Source organism: Myotis yumanensis, unplaced genomic scaffold, assembly GCF_028538775.1.
Source record: "Myotis yumanensis isolate MYYU_CA2020_CCGP unplaced genomic scaffold, mMyoYum1.0.hap1 SCAF_2, whole genome shotgun sequence".
NCBI classification, from domain to species: Eukaryota; Metazoa; Chordata; class Mammalia; order Chiroptera; family Vespertilionidae; genus Myotis; species Myotis yumanensis.
Genome location: NW_027223753.1, coordinates 147,559,054 through 147,572,454, shown reverse-complemented (window position 1 = coordinate 147,572,454; position 13,401 = coordinate 147,559,054). Strand labels below are relative to the sequence as shown.

Below are 13,401 nucleotides of genomic sequence, written 5' to 3'. Positions count from 1 at the left end.
ACACATGAGATGGGCTTTTAATTCACAGTGGGTCGGACAGCTGCTGAGCTGACTGCCTCCTGGGGGCAGATGGTCAAGGCTTGCTGATACACTCAGGAAACCTATTCATAATCAAACGCTTGGTGAGTAAATATTATAAGAAACCTGTGTCCTAGGATCCTTGATTTTGTATAGTCATGGTTGATCAAGAACAACCGTGTCTGATCTGCATAAAGATCACATTAGAGAACCAATTTACCAAGCTAGTGTATGTTTCTCATCTTACAGAGGGGAGTCGCTCCTCAGGACATTCCAGCAATTCCATGGCTGAGAGGGAGTCTGTGTTTCTTATTAATATAATTGCCTGGAGGTGAAAATGGATAAGGTCATATATGTTGAACATAACATTTCCCTTATAAATTGTAAAAATTTACAAAAGTATTTAAAAAATATTCACAGGTATTTGTCATCATAGAGGTGGCCCTTATGTTGCCTGCCTTCCTTGCAATTCCTAAAATGCAAATTAAATATCCCTAATAAGTGTTGGCTCAATCCTGTAATGTGCTTACACCAGCTCTCGGGTTTCTTTCCTTTTGACCATCTGAATAACCATTTTCAAACATTTCACTTCTTACATTGCTACTGACCCGCAACAGCTGGTAAAATGTCAATGAAAAGTGTCACATGTGAAAAAAGAAAACATCTACATGTCTTTAGGTTAAGGGCTGTGACAATTCATACATTTTTCATAGATAGTGATTCTGTGAAAAGTGGCAGGAAGTTAATGTTGTGGGAGGACATGGGGTTAATCTGGGTCTATAGTTTGGTGGATTTCTGTTAGATTTGAATTATTTGTTTTCCTGAATAAGAGGCTCCACTAGAACAAATGAGGTTTTATCTCTAGTTGTTATTATAACAGTTATCTCTATTCTATGGTCTTAGTGTCACTAGACCCAGGATGATGTTTCTTGGTCAGTACTGTGTAGAGTCTTGTTAGAGCTAAATGAGCTCATGTGTGTAAAGTACAATACCTGGCACGATACGTATAGCAAGTATGATATTAACACCAATAGTTATCATTGTCATCATGACTATTATTATTATTATTAATAGTCTAGTCTATTTCTCATCTGCAAAACGAAGGACTTTTTCCAGAGCTTTAATTCTATAATTTGAGTCAAGTAAATGAAGACAAGTTACCCTAATGTCTCTGCTTCTTGGGGTTATCAAGCAAAGAGAGAGAGAGAGCGAGCGAGAGAGAGAGAGAGAGAGAGAGAGAGATGGCAGGACCATATTAGATATATTGGATGACATCCACAGTGAGATCTTACCCAGGGACTTTACAGGGTGGGGAGAATGGGAGGATTACTCAGGGCTGTAATGCAGGTGTGAGGCCCTGAAGAGGGGGAAATGCTGAGCCAAAGCAAGAACCAGCTACACAGCAAAGAAAGGCTATAGATTCCTAGCCAAGAGCATGGATGAAGACTAAGAATAGGATCGACGAAAGCAGGACCAGTAGGTACGCTTCAGGTCCTGGAGGGGCAGCTGGGTAAATTTCCTGGGAGAGGCTGTTGTTTATGGGGTGGGAGACAGGGGTTAAGGATTAAAAATGGAAAGAGGAAATGTTCATCAAAGACACCAGGCAGCAGGACATGGCAAGAGGAGAATGAACAACTTTTGTCCTGCTGGGCCAGATGGCTAAGGAGCAGGATGAAGGAGGGGCTGGAAGTGGTAGGCCCAAGAACCCTCTGGGCTCACAAGTCTCCCTGATGCTAAGCAGCTTAGAGCAGACAGGCCAGCTTTACTTGGGCAGCACCAGGTATGAAGGCAGCACAAGCTCCAAGGGGCTTCATCTCAGACACTCAGAGTTCCCTTACTTTATGCAACTGTGCGACAAAAGAGTTCACACATAGGAATCCAGAGCAACATGCTGCATGGAGCATGCCCCATCTCTTCAAGCCTATGGACACCTCTTAAAGAAAGAGAACTCAGTTGTAATGAGTTTTGGGGACACAATAGGGTGGTACAAAGAACAAAATCTTAAAGTAAGGCTGACTGGGTTTAAACCTTGGACTTTCCCACATCCTAGTCCTGTTACTTTAACTAGTTTAAGTTTTCTGACAATCACTTTTCTCCTCTATAAAATAATAATAATAATAATAAGGCTATTTGTAAGGTTGTGGTTAGAATTAAAGATAATGCATGGAAAGTGACTAGTACAGTGCTTGGAACATGGACTTTATTCCCTTTTTAAAATATAAATCATAACTCTTAGTAATAAATGAAATAATTATTTTCATATGCATATAAGCTTTATAATTCAACTTTCTACCTGCATTTCAAATTTATTATATCCTGAAAATAACTGTGATTTTTGGCAGGTCATGAACATTGCCTGGAGGCCACATATTTCACCTATGGGTTTTCTGTTGGATAGAAATGCTACAGGAAATATATATATATATATATATATATATATATATATATATATATATATATTTAAAGATGTAAAAAGCATGCTTATAGTTTTCACACATTTGAGAGACCATGAGAAAGCTTAAATTTAAAGTCTCCAGATATATATATATATATATATTCCCCTCTTTTTCTTGTTTTAAACCCTTTCTATAAAATGACTTATATTAATGGAGCCAAACTCTCCCAGGAGCCTGAGAAACTATCATGCTTCCATATCTTGACCTCTATTTTGACTCTTTTGTAAACCACTCCATCCTCAGATGTATAAATCTATAAATGTGTTGGATTAAAATTATTTTGTATACATCCTCCCAAACTCTTCATTCCTAAGGCTCATGGAATGGCTTTGTGTGTTCCCAATTTGCAACCTCCCTCATCCTCTAAAGAGGATCCTGCCATTGCCAAACTGATTTTCTAGGATTTTGTGATGCAGAATAATGAGAAAAATTGGTGGAGTAAGAGAGTGAAATGTTCTCACCCTAGGCTGGCAGTGAACACACTGGGCTATGGAGATTGTTGAAGACTGAGCAGCAGGGAGCACGTGAAAGAGCAGATGGAAGAGGGAGGGGTGCTGTGAAGAAATGCATAAATTTGTGCAACTCGTGTTTGTTCCAGAAATGAAAGTAAAGACTGGCTGTTATTTTGAAATTAATTTTTGATTGCTGGACTGTATTTGTGTGACTATGTCAGTATTAATTTTTCTAATTAGTCTTATAAGGTTACATAAATTCATGTAAAAATAAGTCACACTTACAATAGCCGTTTGGAGAGATAGCTAGATGATTACATTGCCTACAAAGAAAGATGTGGATAAGAAAAACAGCTTAGGTCCATGGCTTCCTAGTCTTGGGATATCTTTGACTCACCTGGGAGCATTTAATACAGACTCTTATACCCCATCCCAAGGAGTTTTGATGCTATTGTTTGGAGTTGGGGTCTAGGAATCTGCATATTTCACTGTTCTGACATAATCCTAATACAGGGCGTTTAAGAACCCCACTCTGACATCTCCAGACAATTTTGTGTGTCCTGGGGACTCCTGTAGCCCAAATACAGAACTATGACCATAACAGTGTTTCTTTGGATTTGCATTCTCTGCTGCATTCACATTTGCAGGGACACCTCACCCCTCACCTTCTCTGTAACTCAGCCCCCATTCCCATCCTTGAAATCTGTAGATTAACGGAAGACAATAGCTTTTTTCTTTTGCTTTATAGAATAGCATTTATCTAAACCCCTTTCCAACACTCACACAAGCTATTAAATCACACTCACTGGGATCATCTCCCTAATGCACATTTCTACAAAATCTTAACAGAAAAATAATTGGAAAGAAGGTTGGCTGCAGACTGTAAGGAGTAATTTGCTTGACTACATAACAAAATGTTGAAATGCAAACAGGAAATATTTTTTTTCCAAGAGCTTTTGAAGAGGCTGCCCTTGTCTCAGTAGAAAGGTTTTGTACCCATAATCAACTTTAGCTGTAGATTAAGCAGGTTGTCCATTTTAAAACCATACAATAAAAATATTGATGCTCATCTCTGGGTTTGCCCAGAGCTTTCAGAGCCTGAATTGGAAGGTGCTAGGGCCACCCACCCGCTGTGTCTCATCAAAAATACCAACTGTTCTACAGGCAACATTACTCAATCTAGCCTGTTGCCATTCATCATGCAGGTGACACTGAAAACTGTGATCACTGATGCAGGATTTGAAAAATGAAACAAACCACCACAACATATCAGGTTGTAATGGGAACACTGGAGGATCAACTTTATAACTAGCCAGCTCAGTCTTTGCAGGGAGGGTGCTTCTGTGACCTTTGGGTAAACATGCACAATAACCACCCAGGAAACAGCTGTGTTGATTGGTCAGCTCTAAAGACACAGTAGGAAGACCTGGGAGCAGATGTGCCCCTGGTTGGATACTGTCCACCCAGGTTACATCTGCTGCACCTGTCAGTTCTGTTTCTGAGAAATTATGGTCATATCCTGCCAAATCTGGAGATACAATATCTTGATGTCATCTTAAATTTCAGCTCTATAAAACATGTTTTCCTTGTCTCAGTCACAGCTCTGCTAAGGATTAATAAGGTAGTGGAAAGAGGCAATAGAAAAGGCAGATGGAGAAAAGGTAAAATCACTTTACGTTTTATATACTTGAGCAAACTTCCTTTAGGAGACTCATTCAACCAGACACCAATCTGTTAGCCCATGTCTTATCTCATTAGAAGTATTAAAGTTATCAGTGGAGTAAAGATGCCTAAGCTGTAAAATGTAAAACTCTAATACGCAAATGTAGTGATATGATTTTTAAATATTTTATGCTTTTTTACATATTTGTAACTATAGAGGTAAAATATTCACAGCATGAAGAATATTTAAAAATGTAATACATTTTGAAGATAACACTATAGTGATTAGCACATTGGCTTCCAATGTCAAAGATGTTGTAGTTGCCTTTTTTCAAAAAACCCTTACCCAACCAAACAGGCTCTGCTTCACATCCAGACCTACTGTTGATTTCTCAGTTGCTTTTCTTAGAGATCTGGTGGAATTAGACTCAAGACAAACACATATCATTTTACACTAACACTTTTTATTTCCAAGGGAAATGGGTACTTTATGTCACATCCTGTTTTGTAAGAAAGACGACATCCTATCCATGTTGCTGCAAATGGTAACCAATGAACTTGTATGCATAAACGCATAACCCATGGACACAGACAATAGGGTGGTGAAGGCCAGGGGTGGGGGGTGGGTGCAGGCTGAAAGAAATCAATGGGGGGAAAAGAGGATGCATGTAATATTTTCAATAATAAAGATTTTTTAAAAAAGACTGGACATTCCAAATATTCCAATGAAAATGCAGCTGACTGCATGTCTTGGGCTGGATATGCTATCACTGGCATCTGAACTCATGGAAAAATAGCAGAGTGAGTCACACACCAGAGCTGGCCACCTTTCTTAAGATGGTTGAATGTTTGGCTGAACAAAGTTTGAAGTGTATGGTTCTTATGAATTACACAACTTTGTCTTTTTCAACTCAGAACATTTCACCAGTTTAAAAAAGGATAGAAGAACTACCTAAACTTGCAACCCTTAAACCAGTGGTTCTCAACCTTCCTAATGCCGCGACCCTTTAACACAGTTCCTCATGTTGTGGTGACCCCCAATTTCATTGTTACAAATTGAACATAATTAAAGCATAGTGATTAATCACAAAAACAATATGTAATTATACATGTGTTTTCCGATGGTCTTAGGCGACCCCTGTGAAAGGGTTGTTCGACCCCCAAAGGGGTCACGACCCACAGGTTGAGAACCGCTGCCTTAAACAATCTTTTCTAAGATGGACTAATATGACAAAATCTCAATAGAATAAAGAGGCTCATAAATTTTGGTTGACACCGAAAATGAGTCCCTTAAAAGGAATCCTGGAATTCAGCAGTCCAAAATGATCAACCAGAGTCTTTAAAAGGAGAGCAGAATCTGCTACTTGAGATGCTTCCCTTCCACTAAAAATGAGTACCCGGTCTTCTCCCTGAGTGGCAGACAACACCTGAAGATGCCGAGAAGAAGACAACCACTGTAGGTGCTCAGTGGTGAGGGTTCAACCTTCTGTCATGGCATTTGAGAACCATTTCATTTTAGGTATAAGAAGTAGGGAGTTTCTCCAAAAAAGTATTTAACTACATATTTAAAGTTACTTGTTTCTTTTTCTTTTTTTAAAAAAATATGTTTTATTGATTTTTTTACAGAGAGGAAGGGAGAGGGATAGAGAGTTAGAAACATCAATGAGAGAGAAACATTGATCAGCTGCCTCCTGCACACTCCCCACTGGGGATGTGCCCGCAACCAAGGTACGTGCCCTTGACCGGAATCGAACCTGGGACCTTTCATTCTGCAGGCTGACGCTCTATCCAGTCAGGTTTGTTTCTTTTTCTATACCCAGTACACTCAGTAACCAATAAGATAGTGAAACTTACATTGTTTTACTTTATATTTTACTTTATATCTTCATTTAGGTATAGTCTAAACCAGTCAGGCTTGTTTCTTTTTCTATACCCATTTTTCCTATACACATACCGATATATTATCATTATTTTTAATTAATTTACTTTTTAGAGAGAAAAAGGGAGAGAGAATGAAATATTGATAAGAGAAAGAAACATGATTGGCTGTCTCTTGCCCACCCACTACTGGTGATTGAGCCTGAACCCAGGCATGTGCCCTGATCAGGAATCGAACTGGTGACTTCTCGGTGCATGGGATGATGTTCAATCAACTGAGCCACACCATCCAGGGCCCTATATATTATTTTTAAAATGAAACACCAAGAAAAAGTTCTGTGCTAAAATTTTGTGGGTTAACTTCTCAAATAAAAGGTCTGCTCATAAATGATAACTTCTCAAATAAAAAACAATTGTTATTTAAAAATATTTATTTCTCTTTCCACCTTGCTCTCCATAAGATGGATTTATTGACTTTTTAGAGTTTATTGCTGCTGTAAATCTAGTTGTACGAGGAAAACTGGGGCAAAAGTTAAAGCAGTATTTTAAGCTGTATGATGCTGATGGAAATGGTTCTATTGACAAAAAGGAACTGCTGAACATCTTCATGGTAAGTGAAATAGTAAAATATCCTTTGGAGAATGTTATATAGTTAATTCAATTTTCCTCCCTATGGAGTTGGTGACAGCTATGTGATAGGCTATTTTGGGATATGCATTTGGAGCTGCTGAAACAATGTAAGTTTCACTATCTTATTGGTTACTGAGTGTACAGCTGCAAGCCATTTCCTTCTGTGTGTAGTCCACTCTGAAGTTCACAAATTTAGCAGAGTATTGAGATGAAAAATGAAATAAACATGATGTTCTAAAACAGCTTATCTTTTTTCTCTGCCTTGGTGCAGAAAATCTTGCAAAGAGCAGCTAAAATGGAAGATGGCTTATATAACAAGAGACATGGACTAAGAATAAAGATACTTTAGGACTAATCTTTCTGGGAGCTGACTAAAGTATTTTTGACAGATAACTCAGGAATATCCAATCCTTTCCATCTTTAATGTTCAATACTAGTAAGTCCTTTTATAAATCTAGCCCCCCTTTACCAATGGGGTGGGGATAGTTATTATCATTGTATGAGATAATATAGATTCCAAAGTAAAAGGTGATTAAGTGGGAGACTATACCTAAATGAAGACATAAAGTAAAATAAACATTATGAATGTAATACACTGACTTTATAACAGAATCAGAGTTAGAATCAGATGTCTTAGAAATAATCTGGTCTAAATTCTTTCATTTATCGATGAAGGAGTTGAGTTACAAACATAATTTATAGCAGAAATATTAGTAAAAATGCAAAAGAAGACTGGAACTACAATTTTAATTAAATATCTCAAATGGAAAAAGTTGTTAAAATTTAAAACTTTAGCAAATGTAGAGATAATCAACATATGGAAAGAATTCAAAAGTATGATAATACTATTATTGTTTCCACTTTAATCTCACATAGATCATTCACAAAAATGTATTAAGGAGCACTGTGTAATCAAACTCCATAAGCACTAAATTTAGAAATTCTGCATATATACTACAGGTTGCAACACAAAATCAAGAATCTAAAATGTTCTGTAGAGAGTGCCTAACCCCATATTAATTTGAAAATATCTTCTTAAATAAATATACGCAAACTTACTTAAAAAACACTGAATATCTAATACAGCATATGAATGTTAGGGAAAACCTCTAAAGTAGTAGCCAGAGCAGAGCTTCTTTTCCTAGCATCTGCACATAAGGGATCCTGAGGCCTTTGACACTGAGGGCAAAATTTTCCCTGAGTGTTACCAATTTTGCAGGGAGAGAAAGGGTCATCAGAGTCTCAAAAGAACTAGGAGGAACTAAAGGATAAAAGTGATCTTGTCTAAGTCTTATGTGAAAATTACATAGATTTTCATTAATTATAATGTATAACTTAGTGGTCAAAGAAAAAGAAATATTAGGCAGCTAATTCAGTTTTTCCTGAAAATATTTAGGAAGAGAACAAAAAGAAAGTAGAAAAACTAAAATAATAAAAGCTCAGAGGAGACATTCATTTAGTAATCGGATACTATTTGTCTCTATTCCTATCTAATAAAAGAGAAACATGGTAATTAGCCATACCTCCGCTACCCTTCCCATTGGCTAATCAGGGCGATATGCAAATTAACTGCCAGCCAAGATGGCGGCCGGCAGCCAGGCAGCTTGAAGCGAACATGAGGCTTGCTTGCTTCAGTGACGGAGGACTCCAACGTTCCCCGCCTGCCGCTGCCAGCCTCTGAGCTTGCAGTTTGAAACATTGTTACAAATATAGAAGCTAAACAAAACCCCAGTAACCTGCTTTCAGCCAGCCAGGATCTCAGAGCTGGAGTTGAAACAGTTTCGATTATAGAACCCAAACAAACCAGATACCTGCTTTCAGCAGCCAAGGTCTCAGAGATGGAGCCGAGCCTCAGAGCTAAAGATGGCCCAGAATAAAAAAAAAAGAAAAAGAAAAAAAGGACATGTTGGGAGCTTCAGTTACCCGCCAGCCTGAAAATGGCCCTCAGCCCCTCACCCAGACTGGCCAGGCACCCCAGTGGGGACCCCCACCCTAAAGGGGGTGTGACCAGATGCAAACCGCCATCAGCCCCTCACCCAGGCTGGCCAGGCACCCAAGCGGGACCCTCACCCTGATCCAGGACACCCTTCAGGGCAAACCAGCCGGCCCCCATCCGTGCACCAGGCCTCTATCCTGTATAGTAAAAGGGTAATATGGCTCCAAGCACCGGGATCAGCAAAGCAGCGAGGCCTCCCAGCACCAGGATCAGCATGACAGGGGGCAGCAACCAAACCCCCTGATCACCCTGCGGCTCTGTGTGTGAGAGGGGGCAGGGCCACAACCTCCCTATCTGCCCTGCTCTGTTCGTGACAGGGGAAGGCGCCCCAACCCCCTGATCAGCCCTGCTCTGTGCCTAATAGGGGGGAGCTCCCCAACCCCCTGATCGCTCTGTGGCTCTGTGTGTGACAGGGTGCGGCGCCCCACCGCCTGATGGGCCCTGCTCTGTGTGTGACAGGGTGCGGCGCCGCAACCTCTCCCCCAACCCCCCACAGGCCCTGCTCTGTGTGTGACGGGGTAGAGCCATAACCTCCCCATCAGCCCTACCCTGAGTGTGACAGGGTGCGGTGTCCCAACCCCCTGATCTGCCCTGCTCTGTGTATGACAGGGGGCGGTGCCCCAACTCCCCTATCGGCCCTATTCTGTGAGTGACAGGGGGGACCTCCTCAACCCCCTGATCGGCCCTGCTCTGTGAGTGACAGGAGGTGGCGCCGCAACCTCCCCATTGACCCTGCCTTGAGTGTGACAGGGGGCGGTGCCCCAACCCCCCAATCGGCCCTACCCTGAGCGTGACTAGGGGTGGCATCGCAACCTCCCGATCCGCCCTGCTCTGTGCATGACAGGGGGTGGCGCCCCAACTCCCCAATCGGCCTTGCTCTGAGCCCGACCAGGGCCTGCACCTAGGGATAGGGCCTGCCCTCTGCCACCTGGGAGCAGGCTTAAGCCAGCAGGTCGTTATCTCCCAAGGGGTCCTAGACTGTGAGAGGGCACAGGCCGGGCTGAGGGACCTCCCCTCCCCCCCGAGTGCACAAATTTTTGTGCACCGGGCCTCTAGTCCTATCTAATAAAAGAGAAACATGGTAATTAGCCATACCTCCACTACCCTTCCCATTGGCTAATCAAGGCGATATGCAAATTAACTGCCAGCCAAGATGGCAGGCGGCAGCCAGGCAGCTTGAAGCAAACAGAAGGCTTCCTTGCTCCAGTGACAGAAGAAGCCAACGTTCCCCGCCTGCTGCTGCCGGCCTCTGAGCTTGCAGTTTGAAACATTGTCACAAATATAGAAGCTAAACAAAACCCCAGTAACCTGCTTTCAGCCAGCCAGGATCTCAGAGCTGGAGTTGAAACAGAGTTTCGATTATAGAACCCAAACAAACCGGATACCTGCTTTCAGCAGCCGAGGCCTCAGAGCTGGAGCCAAGCCTCAAAGCTAAAGCTGGCCCAGAATAAAAAAAAAAGAAAAAAAGAACAGGTTGGGAGCTTCAGTCATTCGCCAGCCTGAAAACGGCCCTCAGCCCCTCACCCAGACTGGCCAGGCACCCCAGTGGGGACCCCCACCCTAAAGGGGGTGTGACCAGCTGCAAACCGCCATCAGCCCCTCACCCAGGCTGGCCAGGCACCCAAGCGGGACCCCCACCCTGATCCAGGACACACTTCAGGGCAAACCAGCTGGCCCCCACCCATGCACCTGGCCTCTATCCTATATAGTAAGTGGGTAATATACCTCCCAGCACCGGAAACAGCGGAGCCGCGTGGCCTCCCGGCACGGGGATCAGTGTGACAGGGGGCAGCGCCCAAACCCCCTGATCGCCCTGTGGCTCTGTGTGTGACAGGGGGCGGGGCCACAACCTCTCTATCCTCCCTGCTCTGTTCGTGACAGGAGAAGGCACCCCAACCCCTTGATCAGCCCTGCTCTGTGCCTGATAGGGGGGAGCTCCCCAAACCCCTGATCACCCTGCGGCTCTGTGTGTGACAGGGTGCAGCGCCCCAACCCTCCCCGCCATGGGCCCTACTCTGTGTGTGACGGGGTAGAGCCATAACCTCCCCATCGGCCCTGCCCTGAGTGTGACAGGGTGCGGCGTCCCAACCCCCTGATCTGCCCTGCTCTGTGTGTGACAGGGGGCGGTGCCCCAACTCCCCTATCGGCCCTATTCTGTGAGTGACAGGGGGGACCTCCTCAACCCCCTGATCGGCCCTGCTCTGTGAGTGACAGGAGGTGGCGCCGCAACCTCCCCATTGACCCTGCCTTGAGTGTGACAGGGGGCGGTGCCCCAACCCCCCAATCGGCCCTACCCTGAGCGTGACTAGGGGTGGCATCGCAACCTCCCGATCCGCCCTGCTCTGTGCATGACAGGGGGTGGCGCCCCAACTCCCCAATCGGCCTTGCTCTGAGCCCGACCAGGGCCTGCACCTAGGGATAGGGCCTGCCCTCTGCCACCTGGGAGCAGGCTTAAGCCAGCAGGTCGTTATCTCCCAAGGGGTCCCAGACTGTGAGAGGGCACAGGCCGGGCTGAGGGACCTCCCCTCCCCCCCGAGTGCACAAATTTTTGTGCACCGGGCCTCTAGTCTTATCTAATAAAAGAGAAACATACAAATTGACCTTATCTCTGTTACACCCACAAGCCACACCCACCAGCCAATCAGGAGTGAGTATGCAAGTAAACTTAACCAAGATGGCAGTGGCCACGGAGCTGGACTGAACAGGAGGCTTGGGTTGCCCCTGGAAATGGAGGAAGCCAAGCTTTCCGCCTGCCCTGGCCGACTGTGGGCTCCGCTCAAGGCTGCAAAGTTTTAATTATAGAAGATAAATAAATCCCAGATACCTGCTTCTAGCCACTGTGGCCTCCGCTCAAGGAGGGTCTGGGAGCCTGGGTTGCCCGGGGCCATGGCCAGCCTGCAAGCAGCCATCAGCCCCTCACCCAGGCTGGCCAGGCACCCCAGTGGGGACCCTCACACTGAAAGGGGTGTGGCCAATCTGCAAACAGCCCTCAGCCCCTCACCCAGGCTGGCCAGGCACCCCCCAGTGGGGACCACCACCCTGAAGGGAGTGTGGCCAGCCTGCAAATGGCCTGCAGCCCCTCACCAAGGCTGGCCAGGCACCCCAGTGAGACCCCCCATTCTGAAGGGGTTGTGGCCAGTCTGAACACAGCCCTCAGCCACCCCTCATCCAGGCTGGCCATGCTCCCCCAGTGGGGACCCTCAGCCTATGGGGGTGTGGCCGGCCTGCAAACCACCACAGGCCCCTCACCCAGGCTGCCCCACACCCCAAGGGAACCCCCACCCTGATCCGGGACACCCTTCAGGGCAAACCAGCCAGCCCCACCAATCACCAGGCCTCTATCTATACTAATAAAAGGGTAATATCCTAATTAGACTGAGAGACCATCTAGGAGACCTTCCAGATGTTTTTCTGGACAAAGCCATGGTGGCGGGGCCAAGGTAGAGGCGGTTAGAGGCTATGAGGATAGGGCAGTTGTGGGTGATCAGGATGGTGGGGGGCGGAGCCATTGAGGGTAAGCATACCAGCAGGGGGGCCAGTTGGGGGCAAGTAAGCCATCAGTGGGGGTCATGTGGAGGTGATCAGGCCAGCAGCAGAGAGGGGCAGTTGGGGGTGATCAGGCTGGTGGGGGTAGCAGTTGGGGGCAAGCAGGCTGGAAGGCAGAATGGTTAGGGGCAATCAGGCAGGCAGGCAGGCAGCTGAGCAGTTAGGAGCCAGCAGTCCCGGATTGTGAGAGGGATGTCTGACTGCCAGTTTAGGCCCGATCCCTGTAAACCGTCAGTAGGACATCCTTTGAGGGGTCCCAGATTGGAGAGGGTGCAGGCCGAGCTGAGGAACACCCCCTCCCCATTGTATGAATATCATGCACCGGGCCACTAGTTAAATTAATAAAAATAAAAACTATAAAATGTATTTCTGGCAAGGACACTATAAAAAGAGTATCCTTAACCATTGTGGAGGAAGTATAAATGGCTATAACATCCTTGGAAATTTGATAATTTGCATTAAGACTCTTTATTTTAAAGTCAACATTAGTTACTTTATGTCAGGAATAATAATCATCAATGTCATAAAGATAGAAGTTCTATGAATTCATCACAGAATCCTTAAGGAAGTGAAAATGCAGAACAACCTGAAAGAGGAAAATTTTTAAATAAATTAATTCCATGGAATATGAACTTATAAAAAAAATAGTGGTCTACAAACATACTTTCTATATTATGGCAAAAAAACCCAGCAGGGTAAAAAAATAATACATACTGTACAATATGAGTTCTCTCAACACATAATATCAAGATGTAGAAATGGA

The 13,401-nt window shown here is 44.4% G+C and overlaps 1 protein-coding gene across 1 annotated transcript in view; it reads left to right on the top strand.

The window, feature by feature from the left end:
- The window catches only part of GUCA1C (guanylate cyclase activator 1C), a 37,708-nt gene that overhangs the window by 12,112 nt on the left and 12,195 nt on the right, over positions 1-13,401 (top strand). The window contains exon 3 of the mRNA XM_070403536.1: positions 6,928-7,076. Coding sequence (XP_070259637.1) covers positions 6,928-7,076 — 149 coding nt within the window. The remainder of the gene's footprint in view (positions 1-6,927; positions 7,077-13,401) is intronic.